The following is a 16,941-nucleotide window of genomic DNA, read 5'->3' on the forward strand; positions in this document are numbered from 1 at the left end:
ATTGCTTTGATAATTGGATATAAAATCATGTTAAGTCTGTTTCTCCTTATCCAAATAGCTACAATAAAGTACTATAAGTAGCAAATATTTCTTTAGGAAATTGATTTTTAAAACTATGAAAGCAATAAGGAATTAATATCTCTTTTCTGTCTTTAATGAGCCCATCAATAACATCTCTAATGACGCTATAAAACAACTTTTTCTTTTCCCTTAATTCTTCTCAGATTGCACATTCCACATGCAAAGTATATTTAATAGAAAAACTATTATTCGATATTATTTGACAGTCATAAATGCATTTTTTGAGATGAGTTCTTGTGATAAGAAATATATGGCATTTTATTAGTGGGGTTGCTACAGCATTAGACACAGCAGTTTCCAGAAGGTTTTACTTGCTGAGTGTCAGAACTTGGTGGGCGTAAAAAGTAAACTTCGTGAGCATTACATATATCGCACAAGCAAAACTTCCAAAGATACATTTTCTATTTTCTGAAGTTCATCTCAAAATATGCTTTTCTAAACTGTTTCCACATTTCAGTGAAAAACAACTCTATCCAATATTCCATATAAACTTAATAGTGTCAGGATATCACAATGGAGACCAAAATTTTCTTGTACACAGTGCATCAAACAAGAACATTTCTGTTGCTTGGCTTAAATAATAAATGGGTCATGCACTTTACTTCTGCTTATAAACTTTTAACACCAAACACGAAGAATGCGAGTGCTAACTGCACAGCCTCACAGAAGTCTAATTGTTGCAGACACTGAAGTATTAAAACTGTAGTTTTGCATGATATTTGCGTATCATTAAACATTTTTAAGCCGACCTTTTTGTCAAAGTAGTCAATATTTAAGTATCTCAGACTTGGTACTGTATTTGCATGAACCAGCCTCCGTGATCTGTAAAATCCTACATAATACATAACATAGCTAAAACTTTTATAGTGTCCAATTTGCATAGGTCCCGGCAGTAGCTTATTTTCTCCCTGGATGCAATTATCCACTTAGTAACCGCAAAACAAAATAATTTCAGGTTAAAGCTAACCATCCAAACAATATATACATATTTATCCTGAAAACAGAAAACGTAGGATGAATTAGTACTGTCAAGTATAAGGGGATGTACAAAACACTGCCTACTTTGAATACGTTCTTAGGTAGCTTAGCAAACACTGGTTTGGTAACTTGCAAAATACAATGGTGTACCTTGCGTAGATGGCCTGTATTCAATTAATGATCTATGAAATAACATTAAATTACTGCAATTACATTTTTAACTAATAGCTTTAAAAGAGAAAACAAAACGTCACAGAAGATGCTCTGTCTCAGAGTTATTAGCCTTTTGTGGGATATTTAAATATATTTGGAACACATCTTACCTGTTTGCTGTACTTGTTATTGGTTTGACAGCTGTATTCAGAGCAGTGATCTGATCCAATTGAAATGTTGTCTCCTGCTCCCACAAATGTGTTGGCTGGTGGTAGATCTTGTACGGCCTGGTGTTTTTTCCCTGCAGTTGGTGACTGGGGGTGAAGCTGGACAGTAGGCAATGGAGAACTAGATTTGTAATGCCTGGCCAGGTCAGGACTGCCAGGCCCCCCATTAACGGATCGGTATCGCCCCATGCTTGGGCTGTCTGACAGCTTCTCATTGACACTATCATACCTCTGTCCGTTGGGTTTAGAAGCTTCTACAGTGACAATGCTGCTGTAGAGAGGCTGCTTAGATTTTTTGTTTTTCTTGTCCTTTTTAGGCTTTTTAGATTTGTCATGCTGCTGGGGTGTAAAAAAGTCTTCGTGATCCTTTTTGCCAGCTTCATAGCCATTTTTATTTTTGGACCGGCAGTACCTTGCCATCACTACAATTAAGATGATTAGAATGACTGTCATAATTCCAGCAACCACCCCAATGACAATACTGAGTCTCTGTTTGCTGATTTCATAACTTGGGTCACCAGCTATATCCTGGGTGAGTGGGGTGTGCAAACTTCTGGCTATCTGGGAGTCAATCACAGTTGCATTAGAGACACTTTCATTGACAAACACATGCACCAAAGTTGTGGTGGACTGGGAAGGCTGCCCACTGTCATTCACTTGCACCACCAACCTGTGCAAGCCATAATGCTTTTGGGTGAGTTTTCCCACTAAGGAAACCACACCACTGGTGGAATCAATCTCAAACAGCTTGAAGGGATTCCCTCCCACAATGCTGTAGTTAAGGTCTGCATTGATGCCATCGTCACTGTCTGTTGCCAACACTGTAGCTACTACTGTCCTGACATTACTTGAAGGTGGCAGTAAAGTGTAGGAAATGTTTCTGGGAAGGGTAACTGTGGGAGCATTATCATTCTCATCCATCACAAAGAGAGAGACTGTGGCTGTGGCTGATCTGGGAGGATCTCCCCCATCCACAGCCTTAACTCTGAATGTGTATGTGGTCTGATGTTCCCGGTCAAAAGACATTGTGGAGTAAATGGTCCCCGTGTCATTTTCAATGGAAAAAATGTTACTGTTTTCCTCTATGTAGAGGCTCATCTCCGCATTGCGCCCCTTGTCGGCATCCATCACTGTGACCATCCCCACAGGGCTGTTGGGCTGCAAGTTTTCTTTCACATAAAAGGTAAAAACGTCCTGCATAAACTTAGGGTCATTGTCATTCTTGTCAGCCACCTGCACAATCACCGTGGTACTGCCCTGCAGCACCGGGATGCCTTTGTCTTTGGCGTTAACTTTAAACTCATACCTGTCCGTCTGCTCCCGGTCCAACACCGTATTGACAAGGATGTCCCCAGAATCAGGATCAATGGCAAAGATCCCCATCACGGAAGAATCCAGAGAGTAGGCAATCTCTGCATTTTTCCCACTGTCAGCGTCTGTCGCCAGCACCGTGGCCACCCTCTCTCCAGGGATGTTGTTCTCCGGAAAGTAAACCTCCACCACTGACTGGCCGAAGACGGGCGGGTTGTCGTTGGTGTCTCCTACCTTGACAACCAGGGAGTTGTTGCTGGAGAGGCTGGGGCTGCCCGAGTCCACCGCCACTATGACCACGTTGAATTCCCGGGTGGTCTCATAGTCCAAAGGGGCCGATGTGTGCAGAAAGTACTTTTTCTTGTTCTGGTCGCCCTCTGTGTCGCTGGCTGGCTTGAGCTGGAAGGGCACGTCACCCACCACGGTGCAGGTGACTACCCCGTTCTCGCCTTGGTCTCGGTCGGACACCTGTACGAGAGCAATGGGGGTATCGACCAGAACATCCTCGGCCACGTTGGCCACCCCGTCCTTGAGTGGGATACGCCCAATCTTGCGGATTTCAATGGACGGCACATTGTCGTTCTCGTCCTTGATGTTGAGGACCACCGTGGCCTTGTCCGTCTTGGGGGGCTGCCCGCGGTCGCGGGCCATGACTGTGAAGCGCAGCTGGTTCACCTCCTCGCGGTCGATGCGGTGCAGGACACTGAGCCAGCCGGACGTCTCGTCGAGGCGCAGCAGCCGCCGCACGGATTCTGTAGCCGCTCCGAACACGTACTCGATCTGTCCGTTGACCCCCACGTCCAGGTCGGCGGCGCGCAGCTGCAGAATGGGAGTCCCTGGGGCGCTATTCTCGGCTAGGTCAGCTTCGTACACGCTCTTCTCGAAGCGGGGGCTGTTGTCGTTCACGTCGGTGATGAGCACCCTCAGGATGGCCTGAGAGGAGCGCGGCGGGTCGCCACCGTCGCGCACCCGCAGGGTCAGCTCGTAGGAGTCGCGTTGTTCCCGGTCCAGCGCCCCCTTCACGATCAGCTGTGGCTGCTTCTCGCCATCCGGGGTGTCGGCCACCTGCAGTTCGAACACGCTGCTGCGGCCACCGGGGTTGGTCCCGCCGCCGCTCTCTGGTGCGTCCGGCCGCCTCTTGGAGCCGCCCGGGCCGCCGCCGCTCGCGCCGTTCCCGCCGCCCCCGGGGTAGGGGGCGCTGTCGGCAGGCCCCGCACGCCGGCCATCGCCGCCGCCGCCGCTGCCGCCGCCGCCGCCGCCACCGCCCCCGGGCTCCTGGAGCAGCTCGTAGCGTTCGATGCCGTTGCGGCCGAAGTCACGGTCGGTGGCGGTGGGTAGCAAGTACAGAGTGCCCACCGGCCGGTTCTCCTCCACCGTGAGCGTGAGCACCGGTGACGGGAAGGTGGGTGTGTTGTCGTTAATATCGAGTACGATGACCCGACCCTCGAACAGGTCCACCCAGCTCTGCGAGGGCCCGATCACCGACACTTCGAAGTCCAGAAAACACTCGTTCTCGTCGAAGATCATCTGACACTGGGGCAGCTTCTCGCGGTCGATGCGCCGCTCGCTCGTGCTCAGCTCGCCGGTGAGGTTGTCGATCTTCAGGTACTCCGAGCCCGACTCGAGGCTGAAAGTCACCTCACCCGAGCCGGTCACGATGCCCAGGTCCGAGGCGACGTTGCCGATGCGGACGTCCGCTGGGCCCTCCTCGGCCAGTCGATATCGGAGGAGTTGTTTGGCGGCCGCCAGGCTGAGCGAGAGCGGCAAGAGGAGACAGCAACCCAGGCACCAGCCGCGCGCCCATCCCGCGGTCCGCATCCTCAGCATCTTCTCCTGCTGCTGCTGCTACTGCTCCTTCTAATCACAGCCCCCCTGGCGCCCCCCTCCTCGGGGGCCGGCCGCCTGCCCTCCTCCCAGTCCTCTTCTCTCTCCGGGAAAGGAGGAAGGGAGAGGAGGGAGGGGGCAAGAGCACCGTGCGGAGTCGGCCAGGGGGACCAGCGATAAATCCTTCTTTTTTTTCCCCTTTCTTCTGCTTCTTCCGAAAGTTATTGTTTCATAATTCATGCAATGGGTGCTAATCGCCCGCTCGCCGGCCGCCGTTCAGTCGCAGTACTCACAGTTCACGGGACACTGCGCGCCGCGGGCTCGGCGCCCCCCAGAGTCATCCCCGCAGCGGGCGGAGGATCCCGGGCTCCCGTCCCTGCGCTGTCGGATGGGGCCGGAACCGCTCCGCCAGGCGGGCGGTGCAGCCGGGAAGCGGCGGGGAACAAGCTTGCAGCCTCCCCCGCCTGCCAACCCCGTTCGTTTTTGCTGCTACTCGAGTTGAGTCCAATTCACGTTCCAGCCACTCACTCCAGACCCAGCTTCTGTTCCGGCTGCCCAGGCAAACGTGAGTTGCTTCCTGCACGAGGCGCTGGGGCCAGCAACAAGCCAGTCTGAACTCTGACTCCGCTCTGGCAGCGGGGGAGCCAGTCAACAGATCGAGAATGAAAAATCCCTGGCAGGTCGCTTCGGGCACCGTGCAGTGGAGACCACTCGCGTCACACAGCGGTCCGCGTCCGGGTCCCCCCCGCGCGCCGAAGAGCAGTCCGAGCCATCTTCAGAGACGCCCAGAGAGTCAGTCCCTTCTCACCCCAAAGAGCTCGGATTTCTCTTTTTTTCTTAACAACTCTGCGCAAGGTCATTAGTCACGAAGCCGCCGCCTGAAACCGCAGCAGCCGTTCGCCCGCGGGGGCGAAGTCTGAGCTGTGCGCACCGCGCGGTGCCCAAGTTTGGGTTCGCAGCCGCAGAGTCCGTGCCTTTCCTCACCTGCATTCGGCCCGCAATTCGGAGCACTGGGATCTGCAGCGCTGTGTGCGATTCAGGGAGGAGATTGCAGCCTCTCTCTCTCCCCGCTCTCTCTCGATCCCTCCCCTCCCTCCCTCCCTCTCCTCCCTCCTCCTCCTCTCTCCTCTCTCCTCCCTCCTCTCCTTTCCCCTTTCCCCTTCTCCCACTCTCTCCCTGCACGCTCCCTCTCCCTCCTCCCAGTCCCAATGCTGGCAACTCAAGCTGAACTTGATCCCTTTGCAGTTCAAAGGTGAGCAAACCAGGCTCGGTGCTCAGGCGACGCTGGCCTGGCGAAAGCCTCCGGCCGGGTTCCCCCAACGGCAATTAACAAAGATGCCCAATTCTGTCCGGATTTCCGAAGAAAAGCCAAAGGCGCTGGGGAGGGGGTGAGTGGGAGGTGGAGTCAGAGACAGCTGCCAAGTAGCTTAAAAAAAAAAAAATCCAGTTTGCCAAGGGGAGAAAAAGTGCCAGTCGGTTGTTGCCTCGGAAGTGCCCTGGCACGGCGGGTGAATTCCGCAGTTGTCTCGTCCCCTTTCGCGTCTGGGAGAGTCTGGTGCGGGCGCGCTCGCCGCCCCTTGGACTGCCAAGGCTCAAAGACACTGAATGGCAAATAGGAAGCTCCCGCTCGCTAGCCGCAAGCCGGAAACCCGCAAGTTTGCCCAAAGTGGCGGCTGCTGCTGGGAGCTTGCTGGCTGGCTTGCGGCTCAAGCTTGTCCCTGAAGCTGCTGCTGCGGCGGCGGCGGCGGCGGTGGCTGTAGCAGTCTAAGCCGCCGAAACTACACACTCGCAGAGAGGGAGGGAGGAAGGTTGAGGGGAGGAAGGCAGAGGGAGTACTAACCAGCCGCCCCGCTCCGGAAAGCCCAGTACACTCCTTGTGTACACAGTCCAGCCAGTCCCGTCCCCTTTAAGCCAAAGCCTTTCCCCCTCTCCCCAACGAGTGCAGCCACAGTCTTCTCGGGGGACTTGCTTTCCCTCCCTGGGGCTGGTAAATTTCCTCCTCTCCCTGACTAATGCCGAGTGCGTGTGTGAGAGCGCTGGAGCGGGTGTCAGGAAAGGTTTATTTTTCTTCTCCCCCTTCTCAAAGACGATGCCCACCCCCCGCCCCGAAGTGTCTTCGTTTCGCGATTTAGCATCTTGATTAGGGCATGGTTAACGATGGCTTGGGGGATCCCGCGTGCGCCCAGGGAGCCACGTTGGTGTTCTGAGAAACCATGATGGGCTGCAGTGGTTAAGAGAGAACATCAAACTCCAGAGAGAGCCAGAGAGGGATCCTTTTTTGGGAGTGCAGACTTCGGAGGGCTGGGGTTGGGGGGTTGGGGTGGTGCCTGTCTTTGTTTAAATGCTTGGCATTCCTGTCGTCGTGCTTGCTTACGGGGGTAGACCGTGTGTGTGCGCGCGCCTGGGGAATAAACACATGTTGGAAGCCTCGGTGTTATTTTCTGAGCAGAAACCTGCAGCCTTTAGTAACTGGCAAAGTGTAGCGTCACCTATCTGGATAAAAGGGAAATAAACTTTAATGGCAACTTTGTGTACCGAAGTGTCCCTAGTTCCGTTTCTCTCCTTCTTTTGACTTTGTGCCACTCGATCGTACATGGTATTCCCCCACGCGAGGCTTCCCCAGTTTTCAATCACAGCCACTGCAGCCAGCCTCATCAGATCTCAGTTCTGCTCGTGTTTTAAAAACTGTAGCCATTTGCTCTTCATTTATTTCAGTGGCTAAGGGGGCCCGCCAGGATTAAGGGGGTTGAGGCGGGCAGGAGATATTTGGGGACAATCTTACCATCTCAAAAGAGCAAAGAGGCTGCTGCTGGGATTTGGTTGGTTCTCAGCTCGTCTGCCCAATCTATAAGCATCGAACGGCCTCCCCTTAAAGGAAAATTTAAGATGAAAAGAAGAAAAAAGAAAAAAAAAATCCGTCCAGAGTGGGTACTCCGCCTTTACGAGACCTGTGTGAGAAGGCAAAATGATTTAAACAAAAAAAACACCAATAAAGTCTACGAGCAGATGTAGCGCGCGGTTGTTTGGGCGGGCTCAGCCAGCAGGAATGGGGGGGGGGGGGGAAGGCGTCTGAGATTTCCAAGGTCTCCCTATTGGGGATCGTGGAGGCGCGGAGGGTGAAAGTGCCAGGGAGCTGGCGAGTATTTTCCAGTTTGCAAAACCAGCTGCACTTAGGGTGTAGCGGCTTCTCCTCCGGGCCAGGCCAGGAACCCGGCCACCCCCACATTCCCCAAGCCTGCCGCCTCCCAAGCCTCTCCGCTCCGTATCTGCAGCATCAGCGAGAAAAACCCCGCGCGCAGACTCAGTGCACACCGCCGCAGTCTGGAGCCGGGGGGGCGGGGGCGGGCGCCGCAGCGTTTCCATGGCCCGCTAAGTGGCTGTAATGCTAAATCCCCTTATATTTGGAAAACTCTGGTTTAGCAGAATTCTTGCTTCCCACGACACCCGGTCCCCCTTTTTTTCCCCCAAGGTCCAAGGCGAAAAGAGGGAAGCCTTTTCTCCTCCGCGGCCTTGCGCCCGTGCATTCCGATGCGCGGCAATATGGTGCAGTGCACTCACTCCCCTAACAGCCTTTACTAAGATTTTGCAAACTTCTGGCAGCCGCGTGGGCAGAGACGTTATACACTCACTCTTCCCTCGCCAGACCATAAACTTGAACAAGCCCCTGAACATCTTCAAACGTTCGCCCACCGCTCCGGAGCGCAATCTCCAGGCGCACACTAGCGAGGGGCGAAGGAGTGGGAGGCTTTTCCCCAGAGCGCCGCAAATTTCTTGCCAGATGACGGGGGTGGGGGTGGGGGTGTACAGCGCGTCCTTCACAGTGGAGTGGTTTCCTCATTGCAAGCGGGAGGTAGTCTCCAGTCTGCCCCCCCCCCCACTCATCCCGACCAACTCCGCCGCCGAGCCAAGCCAGCGTGGGAAATGGGTCCGACGTGTGCGGCATGGAGAACAGCGCGCCAGACTGCCGGGGCAGTGAAGCCTCCCGGCTTTTCACCCTCCCCCATCGATCCCCGCCTCCGACCTTTCCGCGGGAGAAGCCAAGGACCGGCTGCTTAGCCCAGCAGCGCGGTTCTTGGGAAGGGGAACGGAATGGGCGGGGCGGGGGTGTGGGCGAGGTGAGAGGAGCCCTCGGGGCGCCCTTGCCGCGGTCGGAGCTCCAAGTCCTCTTCCGCCCCCTGTCTGGGGACTGACACTCCAACTCCAGCCTCCCGCCGGCGCGGAGGATGAATGGAGGCGAGAAGCTGTTTCCCCCACCCCCGCCCCATTTCCGCAGTCTTAGAGCCAGTGTCACAAGTGCTCAGCAGTTTCATTAAATGGAACTGGGGGACTTAATCCCCCCCGGTACCAGACCTCACCACGGGAATATGATATCCGGATTCGCTCCCACCCACAAACCCCGCCCGGCTTTTCAGACTCGAGGCAGCATTTATCTTCTCAACCTGAGAGGAAAGGGTTCAGAAGGAAATGGGATCGAAAGTGTAACCGGCTGCAATAAATTAAAGAGCCCGCTGCTGCTGTGCTGCTGTTGCTGCTGCTTTGGCGGCCAGAACTGAAGAGAGAAAACGAGATCAGTTTCCTAAAGCCTGAGTTGATCAGAGTGATAGCACGTCATCGCTTGCAAGAAGCAAAGTATTTGAGAGAAGGTTGAAATGTTGGGGATTTGTGTATTTTTTTTCTCTCTTTTAAAGGAATAGAAAGAAATGATCCCTTGAAACCAAGATATTAAAAATAAAATTGATTAAAATAGAAATGATATCCCGTTCTAATAAACATTTAATCAAAGCTTGGCCAAGGATTCCTTTTTTCTATGCCAAATATTCTGCCCTATACTTACCATATTCGGTAGTTTTTTGTTGTTGTTTTAAATTTACCTACTAACCCTGCCATCTTAAAACTGCTTTGCAGTTAAGAAATTTCAGCGACTGAGCTGAAAAATAGCATTCAGGGTCCGTGATGTAGTTTAAGCCTCAAAAACACAGGAAGGGAAGTAACAACGACAACAAAAGTTTATGGGTAAGAATACAAAGAAGTAGGTGCCGAAGATATGATCTCAGGGGGGCTTTTCATTTATTATAGACGCTGTATTCACAATAGTACAAGAAAAAGGTTAAATACAGTAAACATGATAGCCAGTTCTGGAAAGAAATACAAAGCAGTTTGACGGGAAGGGCGAAAGTGACTCAAGAACTCCACCAAGGGACAAACAGAGGAAATGACATCCTAGATCTCCAAATCCATTGACCTTTAGTCTTTTTAAAAAGGGCCCTCGGTATCCACTTACACGTGCATATACATGTTTTCCAGGCCTTTATGATCAATCGTTTCTCCATCAGCTTTTGATAAAGTTGCTACTCTTCCTTTTCCAGGTAATTATCAGAAATTATTGTGCCTTAAACATATATCATTTCAAACAGTAAACTGTAATGCATCACTATTGTCTTACAGCAAGTATGGTTCTGATTCTTGGGACTGTAAGAAACTCTGGGCAGATTTTGCAGCCTTAAATCCATGCTTGTAGTATTAAAATGAGTAGCAGACTGAAAAAGCTAAATTATTCATTGCAATAACGGACTTTTTGATGGACATTAAAACTCAGCAGTTTAAATAAGGAAACCACACATTTCCTTTTAAGCAGGTAATAACTGCTTGCCTCAGTGGTTATTTAATTGGTCTCCAGCCAAGAGATAGAATCAGTTGTGCTGTTTAAATCATGCAATGATGTTATACAAAGCCATATACTGTATTACAATGTATTGATAAGAGGCAACACAAGAAGTAAACTAAGTTGATTTATACTATATATTGGATAACTATAAAACATTTCTAAAAAGACAGTATAAAATTCAGTTCACAGAGAATAAAACCTCAAGAAATTAATTTTTAAGTGTTTATCTAAGTATTAATTCATAGGCTATACGATTTGTCTATTAAATAGAATGTTTTAGTTTTTAAAATGCTACTTAATAGAAATGCATTTTAGCACAGATTAATGGTTGATTTTTGTCAATTTCTTAAGTTTTAAATGCCAAAACATATGCAACACAGCATAAATTTATAGTTTATGTTATATGTAAATAAAGATCTCGTCAGTTATGATAACTGGCAAACACATTGTCTTTTACATGATAATTTATGACTTTTCCCCAACTTTATATTAATTTTTATATATTCGCAAAAATCTAAGCTTAGGAGACAAAACAGTATTTTGCAAAATCTGGGTGCCTACCACGTGTCTTTTTGGGAAAAAGACACGTGGTAGGTCAGAACAGTACGTCCTATTATTCGAGGTTATCTGAAGCTCTTCTCTGTCACTATCTATAGTAAAACTGAACATTCCAATGCCCTTTGCAGCATGAACTTGAGACATTTGGCACTTCTTTACTACTATGGCAGGATATGTCAAATGCTGCTGTGAATAATGACCTCTAAGCTAGATAATGTATTGAGGATTTTGGGGGGAAATCTCATTATAATGGCTTGTATGACTATACTACTCAAATAAATGACCTTGGTTGTACTAAGAATGGTTGGAAATTATGAAAGAGCTTTGTAAGTTTTAGCCCCTGACTGTATTGACCTATGCTAACTAGATCACGTCTTATGTTTATTACCAATACCAGATGGTAGAAAACAATCATTATTCAATCAAATTTAACCCATGGCATTTAGAAAATTCAAAATATGAAATGTATCTAAAGTAGGTAATTTAGTAAATTTGACTAACTAACAGCAGTGAGTTTTCCAATGATAGATGCTGATCCTTAAATGGTAATCGCTGGACCTTTCCCCAAATATTTCTGACTTCTGGACCTAGAGTAGGATTGCACTTCTTGGCCCCCTTGCAGCTAGATGAGGCCATTGCCAAGGTCTGGGCAATTGTGAGTAGAAACATAAGTTCACTTCCAAAGGGAACATGGATCCCTGAAATGAATCATCGTCAACTTCTTGAGTCAAACTGATTATTAACCTGATGTAGGACCAACTGAAACCCGTCAAAAAACTTCAGATCAACCTTGACTTTAGAAACTAGTGGTGTTTTCAATGCCATTTGAGCACTTTTTTAAATGTATTATTCAAGTAAACCTGATTGAAATGTTTACAAAGTAGACAATACAGGTTTCAACTGTAAAGCCTCCAAATCAGCAGTTGTGCTATTTAAGCCACAGGTGGAAATACAGTTCCATCAGCAAGGCAAGCTCTTCATAAAGCTGTATAAATTTGTAACGGATGATTTTTAATATTAGCAAATGTAATTTTATAGTTTATTTTTTTCTAGTAACTGGTGTAGAGTTTAACACTTTGACCAGGACTTTTGATAAAGTACGGTTGACTTGCAGTGAGAGGGAAATTTAATAACTATTCTGTGTATTTATGGTTATTATATCCTGTTTGGCTGCATAAACGGATCGTCATTATTGCCTCCAAAATGACTGGATAAAAACCCACTATAAGCACGTAAACAGAAGTTTTTAATTCAGCTAACTTATGTATAAAATGTTAAGTGTTTTGATGCATTATGAAGCCAACAGCCGTGATTAGTAACAGTATATATCATCAATAGTATATATCTGAATTCAGCACTGGAAAGTTTACCAGATCTTTCTGTTTGAGAGTGTTTCCTTGTTTCTCTCCAGATGTTAGCTACAGTCTGCCTGTTTGGTGACATCTGACATAGTGTTTCCCTTTTCAACTAACAAAGGGGAAGCTTTGTTCTATCTTTCTTGTCAAACAGATTTATTTAAAACGTAGGAGAGAGGGTGAGAGAAAAACGGCGTAAACTTAAAAAGGTAGGACTGAAACTAAGGGCGTGCCCCAGTTTCTGTTTTGTTTTGCCCTATAAAATAGTACTTTCCAAAGGTCTATAAGCCAGTATCACCTTCAACTACCAAAAGTTACTCTCTTTAGGTGTTCTGGTCAGTGCTCTTCAGTTTCTGAGTTACTTTCATGGGCAGACTTAATGTGACGCTAATGAAGCTTAAGCTTTCGGGGTCTCTCACTTGATCAACCTCTTCCGAGACCTTGGGGTGAGGGGAAGCAGTAAAGTGTGTGCACAGTCACGTGGTTTTGAAATTTGCAGTAGTCAGAGTTTTAGGTGCAATAGGTTAAGAACCCTTCTCCCCTCCACTCCATTTTCCTTTATCACACTTTTTGTTTGAATGGTGTTAGAGAGTCCCAAGCATGTTGGGGATCTAGTGAAGGGAAAATTCAGGTGGGGATACGTAATAGTTAAGGGGAAGTTAAGATGGAGATACATTTAATTTGTGTGTGTTAAGATGTATTTTTGTGGATTCAGTCTCTCTCTGTCACAGCGAAGTTATTGCTGACAACCAGGGCTTCCAAGCATTTGCTCAGCACCCACCGTATTGGCGCACAGGTGTAGTGCCGGAAGTTCTACAGTGATAGAATATCCCTCAGTGTGGGCTCCTGGAGGTAGAAAGGTGGTGAACTGGAATCCAGGCTTAAGTGTATGGAGCCAGAAACAAGTCTGTAGAAAGTTCTTCCAAATGCAGTTATCCCCGCTTTTCACACCACTTTGCTTTTATGAAAGACCTACATTAGCACATGTTTTCACTAACTGAAGGAAATCCAAAGGAGATGTTTGCCTTTACAAAAGGCGGCAAAAAGAAAATAGAGTTGAGCGTTTTGCAGCAAGCCCTTATAGAGGCAGCATGTGAGAGTGGCGCCACCAACCTCCTTCCCCGGGAACTACACTCGGCATCTCCGCATCAAGCTGCCATAACTTTGAACTGTGTCTCTGAGCCTCCGTGCTTTACCTCAATTTATTTTGTGCACCCATCAGTGAGACATGTCCTAAACTATCAGAAAAGCCTAAAAGAGGTTTTTTTTTTTTTTTTTGAGGCTGGGAACATAAAAAACAATTTCCATATAAATTAATATAAAATGTTTCTTCCCTTTCTGCCTTTCCAGCTTCTGAAAATTTTCATAGGAACACGCTACTTTCGGATAGCAGGGGAAACCTGTATTGAACGTGTATAATCCCAAGTGAAGAAGGCGCTTCTCACTCTTGTCTCATCAAAACGAAAATACTCTCTTGTCAGGAATTATTTGATAAACCAGGAGATTCACTTAAAAACACACTAGTTGTTTGAGTTGTGTGTGCAATTTCTAAACAGAAATTGTGTAAATACAGAATTTATCAGCATACCTGTGTTTGAGGGCACAGATATATATAGTAGTAGTGCCAAGTTTGTGTGTGTAGTGGGTGACTTTTGCATCCTTTTACTTTATTTATTTATTTATTTATTTATTTATTATTTATTTTTTTAAAGGTGTTTTTTTCTTTTTTAAAGATTTTATTTATTTATGTGACAGAGAGACAGCCAGCGAGAGAGAGAACACAGCAGGGGAGAGGGAGAGGAAGAAGCAGGCTCCCAGCGGAGGAGCCCGATGTGGGACTCGATCCCCGAACACCGGGATCACGCCCCGAGCCAAGGCAGAGGCTTAAGGACTGCGCTACCCAGGCGCCCCTTTGCATCCCTTTATATTAGAGTTAGCCCATTTGACACATCTTTTTCTGATAGTCTGGGACTTTGACATAAAATGACACCCTATATTCACCAATGCAATAAAGATATCCTAAAAAAAAACCCCGAAAAACAACAACTAGTGTTTCAGTGACGTACTTACAACTATTCATCAATAAGTCAAATTTGGTGTATTTACAAAACAATGAGCCTTGATATGGTGCAATGCTTTAAAAAACTAACTCCAATTGCTCTTCTGTATGTCTTAATTTCAGATCGATTCTATATATCTTTTTTTCAGAAGTGTTGTTTATACCAAAGTTCAAAAGAGTAAGAATTATAGAGATGTGTCAGTATATTAATTAGTTAGTAAATTATGAGTTGGGATAGACATCGTGATGCTTGTCTTTTTTTTTAAAATAGGATTTTTTAAATGCGAAGTTTCTTGTAAACTTTTTTTTTACTATTTTAAGTAGGTATTTATTTTGTAGCTATTTTTCTATCATTTTTCATATTCTTTTTCTTAAAGAGGGTCAACCAAATTATATAAACGTTAGGCCCTACAAAACCTGATTCTGTCCTTATGTGTAGCAATTAAGGGCATAGATAGAGAGTGGTTATAATGAGTAAAACACGGACATCAAAGATTTTCCAAAATCACACATTAAATTCTGCAAAATTAAATACATGTTAATACTTCACACAACGTAATTTATAAACAAATACTGCTGAACAATATTTTCCTAAGGAAATTAAACGTATTGCAATGACAAATATTGGTCCACACTGTTGGTGCTAGAAGTTGCTAAAATGGCAATGTGGTGGAAAAAGACGGGTGCAGAATTGGAAATCAAAGAAACTGGCTTTGAATTCTAAGATCTTCATTTTGGACCTCTGTGATTTTGAGAAATCTCCCTGAGGCCCTATGTTTTATCATTTAATTCAATCCATCCAGCATGTATTTAAAGTCTATTTTATATCAGGCCCTATATCAGATTTTGTAAAATCCAAATCCTTGCCTTTAAATAACTAGTTCATATTTTAATTCTAAGTACATAATGGGAATAATACGTCACCTTTAAGGTTGTTGTGGGTAGTAAATATGATAATTTTATAAGAGAAACTAACACTACCAGGAAAAAATTAAATTCTTAATAAAAGTTATTTTTCCTCTACTCCTCCTAATGCTCTCCTAAGGACTGAGGGTCGAATGTCCTAGATTTTGTAGGATCCTCCTTTCTATTTTGTATGCATGTTCATAGCTTCGAATTCCACTGGTTTACACTTGCACTGCTCTTCATTTGTTCAGGGGTCAACAAACTATAGCCTACAGGCCAGTTCTGGCCCTTGGCTTATTTTTGTATGACCTCCTTAGCCATGAATGTTTGGTGGTTTTTTTTTTTCTTTTTGTTTTGTTTTGTTTTTTTTACACATTTAAAGGGTTGTTTAAAACAAAGAAAAAAGAATAAAGGACAGGGACAGAATATGGCCAGCAAAGCCTAAAATATTCACTATCAAGCTCTTAACAGCAACAGTTTTCTGACATCTGCTTTGGAATATCAACTTCATGAGTATTGTGACAATACTGAAAAATACAGTTCTCCATGTTACATGTGAGGAAGGAAGTACTATTACATGCAAGTGCACAGATGGAATATATGTTGCTAAGCTCCATATGTAAAGCTCCATGTCCACTAAGCTCTGACTCAAGTATACCCCATGTTACATTATATAACCCATATATAGAGTGATATGCTGCTTTTGTTACAACACAAAGAACCTATTGTGTGCCTTGTAATGTATTAAAGATACTCATTCCTTCCATAGACAGGTGGATTTTCTGTCCCCTTGAATGTGGGCAATTCTGTGACTGGTTTTATCAATTGGACATAAAGGGAGTAACACGGAGACAGCTCCTGTCTGATGAAACATTCTCACAGAAGCAGTAAACTGCCCAAGTACTCTGTGACCACCATGCTAGAAGGGTCTCATGGTCTATAGGATTGGTAAGTGACACTCTCAGCTGAGCAGGGCCCCCTAGCCATCCCCTCCAAGGCAGTCATGTGAGTCAAGCCATCTTAGACTCTCTAGACCAGTCCACCTGACAACTGAATACCACTGAGTGTTGGCACTACAATTGATATCGTATAGAGCCAATGATTACCTCACCTAAGCCCTGCCCGGATTCCTGACCCACCAAATATGGGTCTATAATAAGATATCATTATTTTAAGCCACCCTATTTCAGGGTGGTTTGCTACCCAGCAATAGATAGCTGGAACATGAGTTTCTGTTGGCAAATATGATGGATGCTGAATGTCAGTTCTAGATTTAATAATGATAATTATTATTGTGTTGTGGCTCATCTATGCACCGGATACCATTCTCAACACATTTCATAAGGTTATCATTTAATCTTTGAAGATTATCATTTAATAACCTTATGAAGTTATTACATTATGGAGATTATTTCGTACATGGCACAGAAGAGGAGATAGGAAACTTAAGGAGGTTAAGTTTCCTAATAACCCTATGAAGTTATTAGATTATGAGGATTATTTTATTCATAGTAAGATGAGGACACTGAGATGTAAGGAGGTTGAGAAGGTTGAGGAATAAAGAGATATCACAGTTACTAAGTGCCTGAGGCTGGGGGATCCAATTCAATTCATTCATAATGAAAACCCTAGCTCTGATATATTATAAATAATACTTTACGTTATAATGGGGAACTGATCTAATTAGTTTATGCAGTTTTACCCATAAGCAGACACATCAAACGTCTTTCCTGTTTATATTACTTTATTTAATTAATCTTATGTGTTTCTCTCATAAAAATCTGTCTTCAGTGTAGCTGACTTTAACTGACAATCTGCTCAGAG

General features: G+C 45.9%; 1 protein-coding gene across 7 annotated transcripts in view; it reads right to left on the bottom strand.

The window, feature by feature from the left end:
• The window catches only part of PCDH7 (protocadherin 7), a 409,428-nt gene extending 402,781 nt beyond the window's left edge, over positions 1-6,647 (bottom strand). For 3 of the 7 annotated variants that reach the window (XM_087864239.1, XM_045799280.2, XM_045799283.2), the window contains exon 1: positions 1,383-6,646. In XM_087864239.1, the coding sequence (XP_087720365.1) occupies positions 1,383-4,577 (3,195 nt within the window). In that variant the 5' untranslated portion in view covers positions 4,578-6,646. Of the gene's footprint in view, positions 1-1,382 lie in introns of all 7 variants that reach the window. The other 4 variants (XM_045799279.2, XM_045799278.2, XM_045799282.2 and 1 more) reach the window with 2 other exon arrangements.
• Between the last annotated feature and the right edge of the window lie 10,294 nt (positions 6,648-16,941).

The sequence above is a fragment of the Ursus americanus genome, chromosome 8 (genome assembly GCF_024610735.1).
Source record: "Ursus americanus isolate L20-20 chromosome 8, mUrsAme1.1.p, whole genome shotgun sequence".
Classification (NCBI taxonomy): Eukaryota; Metazoa; Chordata; class Mammalia; order Carnivora; family Ursidae; genus Ursus; species Ursus americanus.